The following is a 14,787-nucleotide window of genomic DNA, read 5'->3' on the forward strand; positions in this document are numbered from 1 at the left end:
GTGTTGGAATTGAAGGCGGTTCTCCTGGTCCTCAAACGGCTCGGCCACCTGGTGGTGGGCAGAAACGTTTTGGTCAGGACGGACAATTTGACGGCGGCGGCGTATATCAACAGGCAGGGTGGGACTCGTTCCGCCCGCCTGCTCGGGGTGGCGCGCGAGCTGTGGCTATGGGCATCCCGCAGGCTGCGCAGTCTGCGGGCGCTCCACGTTCCTGGTACGGAGAATGTGGCGGCGGATGTGATGTCTCGGAGCGGTCCTCGTCACGACGAGTGGGAACTCCGCCCCGACATAGTCAGACAGATTTGGGATCGGTTCGGGGTGGCATCAGTAGATCTGTTTGCGTGCCGACGTTCTCACAAGTGCCCCTTGTGGTTCTCGCTCAGGCGAGCGGATCGTCCCCCCTTGGGGGTGGATGCCTTCTCGACCTTTCCATGGCCGCCCGGGCTTCTGTACGCCTTCCCTCCTGTGCAGCTGTTGGGTCAGCTGTTGGAGCGGATACGGAGGGAGCGCAGGACGGTGATCCTGGTCGCGCCGGACCGGGGCACGTCGGTGTGGTTCCCGGTCTTAATCCAGCTTCTGATCGCTCCTCCTTGGGTCATTCCGTGGTCAGCGACGGCCCTCTCGCAGCACGACGGAGTGATTTTCCAGCCTCCGGTGTTGGGTCAACGCCTGGTGGTGTGGCTGGTGAGAGGGTGAGTCTGGTGAGTCTGGATCCCGCGGTGGTTGATACCATCCGGTGTGCGCTTGCTCCCTCCACTGTCGCGGTTTACGCGGGCAGGTGGCGTGCGTTCCAGGATTGGTGTAAGGGGGGGGGGGCTGGGACCCAGTCTCCTGTCCCCTGGATGCTGTTCTGGGTTATCTCCAGTCTCTTCTTGATAGGCTGTCGGCTTCGACAGTGAGGGTATATGCGGCTGCTATATCCTCCTGTCATGAGGGTTTTGAGGGGACTGCTTTGTTCAGCCACCCTCTTGTGAAGCGTTTCCTGCTTGGCGCTCGACGCGTTAAGCCGGTGCGACGCTCCTTGGCTCCGACTTGGGATCTTCAATTGGTCCTCGGTCGGTTGTCCTTGGCCCCGTTTGAGCCGCTCGAGCAGGCGCCGTTGGGACGGCTGTCTTTCAAGACCGCGTTCCTACTGGCTGTCACTTCCGCTAAGCGCGTGGGTGAGCTCTGTGCTCTCTCGGTACGTCCAGAGTGCCTGTCTTTTCGGACCGATTGCGGTGCCACTCTGCGACCTAATCCTGCGTTTGTGCCTAAGAATATCCGGAGTTCTTTCCGCTCCCGGGATATTGTGGTTCAGGCGTTTCGTCCTCCTCCTCACGCTAGTGAGTTAGATGCAGGCCTTCACCTGTCATGTCCAGTCCGTGCTTTGGGGATTTACCTCAGCCGTACTCAGGACTTCAGGGTTTCCGACCAGCTTTTTGTCTGTTACGGTGGGGATCGTGCTGGTAAGGCACTGTCGACGCGGCGCCTGTCCCATTGGTTGTGCGAGGGTATTGCCCTCTGCTACACGTTGGCTGGGCGGGATCCCCCTGGGGGCGTCAGGGCGCACTCCACTCGTGGGGTGGCTGCCTCTGCCGCTCTCCTGGGTGGGGCCTCGGTGGAGGACATCTGTGCTGCGGCTTCTTGGTCCTCACCGGGCCCCTTTGTAAGGTTTTACCTCATGGACATGACCGGGGGTTCTGTCTCCCAGGCGGTTCTGGGGTCTGTGGCCTTTTCTGCTTCCCGTTCTTTGGTCGGGTAGCAGGAGTGTGTAGGTTGGGCCACAGTGTGTTGGGTCACACGTGGTTCCGCCTGTACGGTGTGTTCAAGGGGTTCTGGCTCTCTCTTGTTCGCATTCGGGTGGAGTTGACTGCGCCCCCCCTTCATTAGGAAGGATGGGGTGACAGGGCTCCCCGCACCCCTTGATGTGGGCTTACGGGTCCTCAGGGGGTACATCTGTCGGGTCTCGCGCCCGCTCTTCCCCATTATCTCGTAAGGCTCAGAGCGGGACGCGATAGCAAATACGGCACATAACGAAAGGTTATGTAGATAACCTAGTTATGTTAGTATTGGCTGAGCGTCCCGCTCTGCGCGCCCTGAGTTCCCTCTTGAGGGATCTTTTCCTGGGACGGGTTTTTGGCGAGGAAGGGTGTTTCATGACCAGGGTCATGGTTATATGGGTGGTGGCCACCATTAGGGGCGGGGCCCCATACAGGTGGGGTGCATGTGTTTTTTATTCGTGGGAGATACAATATGTATCACAGAGTATCTCGTAAGGCTCAGAGCGGGACGCTCAGCCAATACTAACATAACTAGGTTATCTACATAACCTTTCGTTATTTCCAGTGTTTACAGCAGAGCTGTCCCAAGTAGCGTTATATGAAAATGATTGTAACAAACTTTTGTTCGAAACGTATCGTCTGTGTTGAAGAGTGTTGTGATCGATGATGTCTGTTGTCGCATTCCTGACCTGACCAGAGTAAACCTGTAGCTGCGGCTAAACTAAGCTCACGTGTTGTCAAGTTATTGTTATAATTGGAACCCAGTCCAAACTACAACAGTCTGCATCCCCTTAACAATTGTTTGTATTGAGCCGTATTGTATTGTACCCATTCTGCAATCTGTTAAATAACGTTTTCATCCATTTATTCTACTAGCATTAACGTTACTACGTTAATGTATGCTAGCCACAATGCTATACTATTATAATGGCACATCCCAATCACGTTAGCATGTAAGCTAACAAAATCTGCGATCTTTTTGTGAGACTAAACTCCGCTCTTGGTGGTAAATTGTGTTGATGTTGGTTTTGTTTCATCAACAAATGAGGCAGAACACACAGTGAATGTATCCTTTTTAGTTTATTGCACTTTTATTGCACTTTGTTTCTTGCTGAAAAATAAATGCTATGTTGCTAAATGGCTCACGCGAGGTGATTTAAAGACGTGGAGTGACTTGTTCAACCCTTCTGATTGGTTGAAAATGGCCTTCATGTTTGAGATACATCGCCACCTACTGCTTTGGCATTGTACTACATGTATATACGTCACTCGGTGCGGAATTTAAACCAGTCGTGTGGACAGATTTTTTTTGTGTAAAAAAAAAGAAAAAAAAAATTGTCAAAAATACCTGTGATCGTGTGGACTGGGCCTAAAGTGGTCTGCACACGGCGAGCGACCGACGTCGCCTGGTGATGCGATCGTCTGTCGCTCAACGACAATCGCCTGGCCCCCCACACCAGAGCCGACCGACAGTTCACAGGTATAATAATGTGTCGCTCTGTTTAGCTGGGGGTGTGGTTATTACTTGTTTCCCCCCGGAGGGAGATATAGGAAGACGGACCGGATGTTAGGTTATCGTGAAGCAGGTAGCTGTGGTAGCTGTGTTGTGCTCTACGAGGGAATATTAACCTGTAAAACCCATATTGAGCTGGAATTAAACCACCATATATACGAATACAACCTCTCCTCATTCTTCCTGACATTACTGCATGCCTGATCGCTACAATACGTTCACTACCACCGATTGGACAAGTAATGTTATGCAGCTGAGAGAGAACGTTTTTTCACGGAAGACGTGAAACCATCATTTTCTTTGGACAATAAACCGTATAAACTACATCAGCCGCAGCCTGGACATTAAACTCTGTCAACATCCACAACTTCTTGTGTTACCCAAGTATAAAAACACTAGTAGGTGCATCGTGGCGCATTGTTAATTTATTAGTTAATGACAAGCGGCCACTATAGCTTGTCCAACTAGCGTTGTTTATTTAAATTGTTCCTGTTAATAATCATTAACATAAGTAGCATGGTAATAATACGTAGGTTATTGATCAATGAATGTATTGATACATTAATGGTGTACAAATGATACACCAGTAGAAGTCATGTTATTTCCTCATTGTCCTTTCTGTGTCGCCTCAAAAAATAGGATCGAGGCGATTTTTAGCCAGGCGACAGAAGTTGCTGCGCGATCGTCGCTTCAAAATCTCTTGCCGTGTGGGTTCTCTCATTCATAACAAAGGAGGCGATACAATTCTGTCGGTCGGCTCGCAAAAAAAGTCGGTCGCTTGGCTAAAATCGCCCTCCGTGTGCGGAGCCCTTAAGAGCCACAAAAATGACTGTGGTACCACAAAGAGCCACACCATAGACCAGCGTTTCTCAACCTTTTTTTCAGTCACAGCACCCTTCATGTGTTTATAGGTCTCACCCTCTGGCCTCTGAAGTTGCTAATGTCTTTTTTATTTGGGCCTCACAGGGTTAAAAGTACCATGTGAGACCCACGGTTGCAAAATTACAAAATCACTTTTAGCCATTTAAAAAAAAGTCTGTAAATGTTTATTTAAATTTTTTTAAGCACATGTATAGTCAATTGGTCCTGTTGTTCAGCCTCACAATGCTATTGGATAGTAAATGTGTTTATATGTCCCACCCTCTGAAGTTGCTAATGTCTTTTTAATTTGGGCCTCACAGGGTTAACCTCTTAATTTATTATTTATTATTTTCAGCATTACGTTTGTTTACCAATGATTTTTTACTGTTTACCAATGATTTTAACTGATTTCTATAAGATTATAGAAATCTCAGGGCATTGAGTCAGAAACTGGCGCATATTGACAGGAGGAAGTGGAGCAGCAAAAAGTGAGTGTAGTCTTTAGGAAGAGACTCGAATTTCAAAAAACTACCCTACCCAGCTCACCCTGTCAATAATTTTTTGGGATTATCTCCCACAAACCTGAATGTTATTGCCATAAAACAGAACGCAGTTAGTTTCTCTACCTTTCTGTGCATGTCTAGCAAAAAACAGTGTTGCAATATGATGAAAAATGGTGGAGAAATTTACATTATAAAAAAGATGGCAGAATTTAGTACTGTATCTACAAAACCTTCTGTTTAATCATCTTCCCTTTATTCATTTGCTTAGATTTTTCAGGTCTGGTAAATTTGAGCATGGTGTTGTTCACAGTCAAAAATAATAAAAAAATTATTTTTTAAATATAATTGATATTCTTCTTTGGTTCATTACAATTTACTCAAGCCTAGTAACAGACACAATATTTCTGACACTGGGAATACATTCCCTGAGATCCATAGATGTCCCTAGATTCAGATACCAAGAACATGCAAATGGACCATTTAAAAAAAAATCTGTAAATGTTTATTCTACGTCCTTATGGAATGAGCGACATAATTTTTTTTATATATATATATTTATTTTTGTATGGATGGAAGAGCCACACATTGGCGGGCAAAGAGCCACATGTGGCTCGCGAGCCACGGGTTGGCCACCCCTGACCTATTCATACCAAACCGTTTCAGTACAGGACCTTCAGTTCAGTACGCGCTGTGTACCGAACTAATACAACGCTACTTTAACCACATGCATTCTTTTTTTTCATGCAGAACTTAATTCAAAACTCAAAAGCCCCCCCCCCCCCCCCAAAATATAACTTGCACAAAGGGGCGGATGTTGTTCGATCAGCCCACACACACCACTGAGAGATTTCTTTTACAAGTCGATTATTCATTTGAATATAGAATATCCGTTGACAGCTCTACTTAACAGTAACTGCACACTACGTCACCCCCCAGTGTAACATGGAAAGCCACGTTCTGCAAACTTTCCCCCACTGTACCGAAATTAACGGCAAACCGTGACTTCAAAACCGAGGTACATACAGAACCGTGGTTTTTGTGTACCGTTACACCCCTAATATATATTTCTCTCTCTCTCTCTCTCTCTCTCTCTCTCTCTCTCTCTCTCTCTCTCTCTCTCTCTCTCTCTCTCTCTCTCTCTCTCTCTCTCTATATATATATATATATATATATATATATATATATTAGGGATGTCCGATATTATCGGCCGATATCGGCATTAAAATGTGATATCGGAAAATATCGTTTTCTTTTAATTTTTTTTTACATTTCTATAACCTTTATTTACCCAGGCAAGCAAGTAAGAACAAATTCTGATTTTATTTATTGTCAAAAGTATGCATAATGTTGTGTTAATTCCACAACAAGAGATATGTAATGTTAATTACCTGAAATTATTCCATTTTGGGGGGGGGGGGGGGGGGAACCCTGCATATATCGGTATCGGTTGATATCGGTATCGGAAATTAAGAGTTGGACAATATCGGTATATCGGTATCGGTAAAAAAGCCAATATCGAGCATCCCTAATATATATATATATATATATATATATATATATATATATATATATATATTGTCGTAGAAAATATCATCATGTCATTATAGATCTGTGTTGAGATATCATTTTATCTTTGTACAGCTTGACTGGTTCAATATGGCCAGCTAGTATAATGTGTGTGTGTCTCTTTAAGAGACTCCAAAGTACCAAGGTTATCTTCCCAGCCAGCCAAAGCAAGGTTGTGCTATTACTTCCCCTACTGAGAACCCAGTTTGTTTATACTTTCATCTTCATATCTGATGTATAATGTTACGTCTTGCAAGTGTGTATTACCGGTAATGTACGTTCTGCCCAGACCTCTTGGTCACTTTGCTGGTCAGACTCTTATGTGCGAACATGAGGTCTCTGATTGTAAACGTTAGGTTATGACTATAACCAAGTTCTGTTAGTTAGGGGCGATGCTTGGCTTCGCCTTCTGCACTATCTCGCGTACGTGCACGCGTACTGAATAAACCACAAATGTACCTCTAATACCAGTATTAGTCTGACCACACCCCTCATCAGCTTACCTTCATAAGCAGGTGTGTGGTCACCTGCTCTCCTCCTTCCCAAGCTTTCACCACAAGGTGAGGTCAAGGGCTGCAGCGGCCGTCCGAAGCCAAGCATCGCCCCTAACTAACAGAACTTGGTTATAGTCATAACCTAACGTTCTGTATCGTTAGTGGCTTAGCTTGGCTTCGCCTTCTGCACAAGGGAGGCCAAGCGGAGCCACTTGGCTGACAAATACACCCCGCTGACAGCCCCCCAAAACCATCAGAACAGGGAGGGCCGAGCCCCCCCGACCCCCCCTAATGGAGGGTAGCCCCCCTATTAGGGACGTCACGGGAGGGCGACGGACCCGACCGTGCGAAGAGGCACTCAAGCAACTCAACGCACAGGGTGAGCAGACCGTGGCTTGACCCACGACTACACACACGCACAACCCGCATGCCACCCGGGAACGAACGGAGGAACAACCTCGTTACTGCCCCCAGAATCACGGGGTCAAGGGCAAACCCAACCCCGTGGCAAGGCCGTAGCAGCGGAGCACGAAGGAAGACCCAGACCCACCAAAAGGACTGGACTCCCTGGAATGGGGGCCCGGAGAAGTCCATGATGCCAGCATCAAGACCCCACCAGGTGGGCACGTAGTGCCCCGCCCCCCACATCGCCAGCGTATTCGGACAAAGGCCCCTCAGTTACTGCACCTGGTATTCCCAGGCGGAACCAACCAGGCCAGTAAGCCGAGCGGGCCCCGTCCCCCCAATAGTACACCGCCTGGCACACTGACCCTGCAGAATAGGCAGTCAGCATGGCCGTAAGCACACAAAAAAGGTTAACCAACGGAAGCAGGCAGCGCACCGGGGAAAAACCAGGCAACAGGCTGTTAACCCTAGCCTGGAGACTGCGGACGAGACAGGCGCCAGAGGGGACAGCTGAACACAGCCGCCCCGGCGGAAGGAGCGTAAGCTGGCGGTGTTGCATGACCAAGCCTCCATTTAACAACCCCCACCCAGAGGGGTCGAGGCAGAGAAGGCTGACACGATTGGCAGACGTCATGAACGTGCAGGGGCACCCTCAACCGGTGAACCCGGGAGTTGACACTGCTCCAACACACCAGGGAACCAACCACCTCGGTGTTACCCAATGCGGTGGTTGTTCCTATAACCCCTCAAGAAAAAACTCCAAAACACACCTGCGGGTATACACCGGCTATACCGCAGTACAAGTGTTTCAGTTTCCAAAAAGGGTTAACCCAGGCCTACGGGTCGCAAACATCACTTCGGACCGGGCCTGGCGGTACGGGAAGCACAGGGTCACCAGAGGAGGTCAAAAAACCACCCCCACAGGCCCCTCTTCGCCATGCGTGAGAGAGGAGCGAAAAACAATGGAGAACCAGCCCCTAAGCACACCGTACCTGGTATTCCCCGGCGGTCTCCCAACCAAGTACTAACCAGGACCAACCTGTGTAGCGGCCGAGATCCGACGAGATCGAGCGCGTACAGAATGGCATGGCTGTAAGCCATGACGACAGTGCTGAGTAAAAACATACCCAACCAGGGTCTCCATAGCGCTTAACCCTGTGACACCCAGACCGACCTGGCATTTTTCCCCCTGAAAAAAGCCCAAGTCCCTCAGGGTACCAGAACAGCAGATCTGCATCCCCGGCGGACAACGGGTTCAACTGATCCGGACCAGCGTGACCAGAACCAGTCCCGTGCCCTAACCACGCCGACATGCCCCAGGAAAAGGGCAGATATGCGTGTTGATCTTAACATGAAAAGAAGGCGCCACCCAGACGTCGGGACGAACCGCGCCTGGTGGCCCACCCCAAGGGCGTGAGACCCCACTACATATGTTCAGATCCATCCCGTCATCATCCCCCAGACATGAACGAGGATCCGTCGACAACCCACCCAGGTCATGGGATGTGGTCGCCGGAAGAGGAAAAACCCCCATCTCAGTTGCTTTATAAAAACGCTGTTTCAACCACAAGCAACTAAGGCGTGCCAGTCAATCGCCTGTTTACAGCGAGCTAGCACTATACGTGCGTCGGGACACACCCCCATCAATGAACAGGCTATTTAGACCTGCCATTGAATCCCCAAGGCGCCCAGGGGAACGACAAGAGGGGTGTGACACTCCCTAACTCCAACACTTCTGGAATAGAAAGAAGGAAGCATCAACAGTATGTATCCCAGTCTACACAGCCGGGGTAAAAAATGTTCACATTTTTACATCCCACCACCCTCCCATAGGAAAGAGACGGGGATCCCCAGAGAGACTTCCCACGCGAGCTGTACAGATTGAAAAGAATATATTGCACCTTGAGCCATGTAAAAAACTGGTTTTAGGGCCTCCGGGGAAGAGGCACCGAACCCATACACACTCAATAAACGAATTGAATCGAATATACATACAATAGAAAAGGACCCTTCTAGAGGGTCCACTCACTTTGACAATCTGAGGAGGAAGGCTCTGTACTCTGATGGAGGCTCCCTCACATGGATCACATGGAAGAAGGAGTCCGAACTCACAGAAGGCCTGAGTAGGCGCTTGGTGAGGAGGAGCCCTGACCACCCCCCCTGAAAACAGATCCATCACATGGACCTGAACAGCACACGGAAGTCCTACCAACAGAGACGCGCACGGTGACGTACTCTATGGCGGGGGAATTCCTGCGGTGCACACGCCCAATATACCAGGCCGTGGGACCAGGAACTCCCTCCCCCCCCCCCCCCCCCCCCCCCCCCCCCGTAACGTGCCGAACCGCCACGTGACGGGAACCTTGAAGGACAGGGGGTGTACCCCTGACCGACAGAACAACGGGGAGAGGAAAGGTTACCAGTTCACCCCTTTACGACCCCACACCCATGATACGACGTAACGACAAAAAGAGAATATGACACAGTCATAGTCAACCCTATGAAGCGTTTCACAGCTCCACACAGCGCACGAGCTAACCTGCTATCTGATTTTTACTAAGGAAAAACACAGAATAGAGAGGGCTCTAAGAACCCCGGTCCAACATACACATGTGCTTCTGTGGTCAGTACAACCCAGTTGTAGGTCACATGACACACACAACCCATCATCATCACAATGAGAGAATACATCATTCTTGATTAGTATCGACCACAGGCCTTGCTAAGCACACATGACCGCAACCAAACCAATTTCCCTTTAGGAAATAAGTTTCTCCAGCAGATTTAGCACAACCTCAGCAATCAAGCTGAGAGTTACATCGTATCCCTACCACACAAAAGACACAATTAATGCACAACATGTCTGATAGGAGGTGATAAAGTCCCCAGGGAACCGGGGGGGGAAAAACACAATCCTCCTATTTTACCCCAATACGGCCAGTTAAAACAGGAAAACCTGTTAATGTGTGAACTCACTGTCCATTGTCATTACAGTCTGAGAAAGAACATTCTTTTACTCACTCGTCACCAAGCATAGCTTCATAGGTTAGTTGCCTTAGTAGTGAGTACACGGTACACATAAACACCATGATGTTTCTCACACAACAACCAGATCAATACATCACGACCTGCACAGAGAAGCTACTGCCAGTGACAAAAACAGCTCACACACAACCCGCAACGTATCTCAAATGCATTGCAACAACACACGTTTTGGGAAAAAACACCGTCATTCACAATACATTTAGCAAGGTAAAACCAGAAGACGTGTTATGAGGGTCTGGCCAACCCCGTACCTGCCCGGAACGCAGATCAGCGAAGTGCAGTCATAAGCCACCGTAGAACACAGCCCTCTTTGTTGACGCAATCCCCGTCTAGGCTCAGGCAGGGTTGACGAACATCCCCTGTCAAAGATGACGTCGTGGTCAAGAGTGTAAAACATGTTAAAAATCAAAGCACGTTCAACAGAATAGCATCAAGCTAACGGCTGCTCCAACCGTACGGGTGCTATCGCTTCCGCTCGCGAGACGCCGATCTACGACGCACGCGATCAGGAGCGAGCTCCCGGCGGCGCGCGAGAAGCCTAAGCTACCCCGCGCCAGGCCACCGACCGGCTAACCGTAAGCTATGAACATGTAAACAATGACATAACACTCACCCAGACAGGCCGCCGTTCTGAACCCTCCTCACTTTTTAAGAGAAAAGAGAAAACAAGACGTCAACACCGCTTCACAACGGTGACATTAACACGTCCGGCGGAATCAGCACAGTACCAACTGGCCTGTATAGCTGACTTTGAACATGAATCTGCCGCTATCGCACATTACATGCACATATCCCCTCGTGAAGGAATACTCTCATTTGGATATGAAAGATGGGGTCTTAACACGGTGACAGAGAGAATCCACTCGTCCAGAACACACAGGGATCACCAGTGTCAATGGTCGCGGCCCACTAGTTAAAACTATAATGGTCGCCAGACCAAGGCCTTCTGTCGCCTAGACGGCTAAACAAAGGACCCTAGCCTGGGGCCGGTTTCCATAAACTTTGTCTAGTAGCCCCCATAGCACTAACAGACAAGTGGAGCCCGCCAGCAAACACTACTCACCCAACCTGGAACGCACCGCTCCTCACAACAGCGGCATGTCCGACAGTTCAGCTGTGGCCTGACAGGTTTCACCCCAACAAACACAGCAAGGAACTGCAGTTGAGAAGCATGCAGCGGCGTGCTCCCAATACGAAAACCGGTGGAGGGTTTGTAGAATGATCATCATCTTCTAGACACTCCAGTACGAAGACAATATCGCCGTATTTTCTCGAAAATAGTGAGAGAGAAAATAAAGATATGATGTCAACGTATCCTTGTTTCCCAAGCTGTTCCTAATCCAATTTCTTCCATCATGGTGTCAAGTGTGGGGATCTACCGAGGCACCTCTTCCTTGTGGTGAAAGCGAGAAGGAGGAGAGCAGGTGACCACACACCTGCTTATGAAGGTAAGCTGATGAGGGGTGTGGTCAGACTAATACTGGTATTAGAGGTACATTTGTGGTTTATTCAGTACGCGTGCACGTACGCGAGATAGTGCAGAAGGCGAAGCCAAGCTAAGCCACTAACGATACAGAACTGAACTTTCATTTGTGGCCACAGAAATAAACTATGTTTTCTATTTTTAATAACGACTCAGAATGATTTATACAAACGGCTCATCTTTTGTCCTTTAATCAGCCTTTGATCAGCCAATCACATTTGGAGCTGTAGTCAATGGGCGTAGTCTTTTATATATATATATATATATATATATATATATATATATATATATATATGTATGTATATATATATATATATATATTTATCTCTCTCTCTATCTCTCTCTCTCTCTCTCTCTCTCTCTCTCTACCCCCGCCCTCTCATTGATCAGATAATATTGTACATGATGAGAGTTCTGACCTTGTGTCTGTCAGCTGGAGGGATGTTGTAGTTTTCTGCCCTCAGGTTTGAAGCAGCCACGATGTAGTCCATGTGGAAGTTATTGTCATCGTCCTGCAACAGGATAATGAGCAAACAAGATAATAAAGTAAGATAGGTATAATCATATCATATTCCAGAGTCTGGCATACAGCAGCATAAAGGGATTTTTGTTCCTATTTTCTGTTGTATAATTCCAAAATCAGGTTAACACTTGATTCAAACTAAATGACTAATGCAATTACATCACGACAGACCTCATAAGAGGTAACCATTGTAACTCGACATTTATAATAACCCAAATTCATTGAACAAATGACTGGAAGGCCAGACCTACAGGCCACTTTCCACATTCCACGTCTAAAATCCATAGAACAGAAAACTAAATCCACGACGTGAGGTTCACGCTGCTCCTGTCTGCCTGGAGGTTGTGGTCTCCCCCCTTTTGTTGTCACGTCACTCTCATCACGCTAATTGGACGCCGGGCCGGTGAGGTCATGCCTCTGCGCTATACCTTGGTTCTGTAGAAGCCGATAGCGAGGCCATGACAGTCGGGGCTGCAGGGGGTTTGTGAGGTGGCTCCACTCCGGGAACCCGATGCTTGTGGAATCCACCTACACACATTCCATCCATCCACGGCATGACCCGGGCCCAGGTAGGTGGAGGATGAGGAGGATGAGGAGGAGGAGGGGGTGGTCGTTTGGGGGTCTCATTCTTATCCAAGGTGATATCCGATATGTACCCGACTTACCTCATCCAACTTTTATCACCTACTGTCGTCGTCCCCCCGCCCCCCCCCCCCCGCCGCACACCTAACCACAGACACTTCCAAGTCATCAGCGAGGCTCTAAAACCTGATTTAATGTCCAGACAGTGGGTGACAAACACTGGAGGGGGGAGTGAGATAGTAGGGTGTGATGGTGTTACGGAGGAGCGCTCTCTCTCCCTCCAGGCCTTCTGTGTGACTGTGCCACTTCAAAGACCTGGCTGACGTGTGTGTGTGTGTGTGTGTGGGGGGGGGGGGGGGGGGGACCAGGCATGCTGGGAGACGGGGAGTGTGGAGAGGACAGTGGAGACAGGGATCTTCAGTGTCCAAGCTCTCTAAAGCCACGCAAACAACGATAGAAGTCTTAAGGGACTATAGCCACACTACCCTCTATTCAGCACTGTGTTTCAACAGGATGTACGCTTCTTAACCCCCCCCCCCCCCCCCTCTCTCTCTCTCGTGACATCACTGCAAAAGGGAGACCACGGAACACAAGACAGCTTTTGTTTCAGAAGCTTGTCGGGGCCAGAGCAGATTTGGGTCACCGAGAACCCGAAAATGGAATAAATATATATTTCGGGGGGCAACCATAGATGTGGTTCCCTGCTAAGGCCTAGGCGCCACTCTGTATGTCTGTCTGTCTGTCTGTCTGACTATCTGTCTCCCAGATACAGTGACAGAAACAGCATTGAATGGTGATGTGACGTTTGCAAACGATCCGGCTCTTTTGAACGGCTCTTTGGTACGAACGAAGGGAGCCGAGTCATACTGCAATGTGAGACGTTATTTCATACAGAGGGTAGAACATGGTTCACTTCACTAGTTCACTCGTGCTCTCTCAATCCAAGTGCACAATTCGGAGTTTCTTTTAATCCGATGTTGCAACCATTGCAACAAGCATGATTCATGTACAATCTCATTTCCCCTTCTGCCTTCTATAATGTGGTAAGGATATAAGCTTTTTTTTTCTTTTCTTTTTTTCTGTAAGTACGAATCGGGACGTGTTCAGGGACAGGATATGGTCGAGGACAGATCACTTAATTCAGAGACTGTCGGGGATGTCTTCTCATCTTAAGATAGACCTATATCTTTTCATTCAAACTTTGGTGGATGCTTAATAGCACTCCTGTTGGATATCATACATACATTTTAACGATTTGAGGCTTTGTTTCCAGGGGCTTTAAGTATCTAAGTTTGAATCTGATCCAAAACATATCCTAGTGATTATTCTGCGAGTAAACCAAAGATTTAGATTTAAGACGAAGTAACCCAGCCCTCTAAAAATTTTAAAAGAGGTTATTTTGAGAGGTTCTTGGAAAGGAACGGAGATCTGACTCTCTTCAAAGAGCTGTAATTCCCATCACTAGCATTGAAATTTAGTTGTCAACATTGACTCAATGTTGCTTTTACAACATAAAAATTCAAATCATGAATGAACATGAATTCAACATGAATTCAACATTGATTAAACATGAATTCAACATTGATTCAAAATAGAATTTTCAACCAGTCACTTCACTTCACTGTCTGTCTGTCTGTCTGTCTGTCTGTCTGTCTGTCTGTCTGTCTGTCTGTCTGTCTGTCTGTCTGTCTGTCTGTCTGTCTGTCTGTCTGTCTGTCTGTCTGTCTGTGGCCAGTAACATTTGCTGTGTGAGCACTGCAGAAAGGAGATATCACCACACGCTCCTACACTCCACCTTCTCAAAGTCAACAGGGTGCATCTGCATGGCTGAGCTGTCCCGGGGCAGAGAGGCCAGCTTCTCTTTCAGCTCCTCCAGCCGGGCCTTGCCTGGTGCAGACACACAAAAAAAACAAGGACACACACAGTGTCATAGATGCGAAGCGTAGGCTGAACTGGTCTTACACAGAGCGCCATGAGGCGCCACTAGCAGCAAAGTGACTGAATGAATGAAGGACTTAAAGCTCTACATTCCGACACCCATCACTGATATAG

At 48.3% G+C, this 14,787-nt stretch overlaps 1 protein-coding gene across 2 annotated transcripts in view; it reads right to left on the reverse strand.

Moving 5' to 3' along the window:
• The window catches only part of uba7 (ubiquitin-like modifier activating enzyme 7), a 226,259-nt gene that overhangs the window by 125,095 nt on the left and 86,377 nt on the right, over positions 1–14,787 (reverse strand). For both annotated transcript variants that reach the window (XM_084316792.1, XM_084316791.1), the window contains 2 exons: positions 14,531–14,622; positions 12,050–12,142 (listed from right to left, as the gene is read on the reverse strand). In XM_084316792.1, the coding sequence (XP_084172918.1) occupies positions 12,050–12,142; positions 14,531–14,622 (185 nt within the window). The remainder of the gene's footprint in view (positions 1–12,049; positions 12,143–14,530; positions 14,623–14,787) is intronic.

This window comes from Notolepis coatsorum (assembly GCF_963971535.1).
Source record: "Notolepis coatsorum genome assembly, chromosome: 6".
Classification (NCBI taxonomy): Eukaryota; Metazoa; Chordata; class Actinopteri; order Aulopiformes; family Paralepididae; genus Notolepis; species Notolepis coatsorum.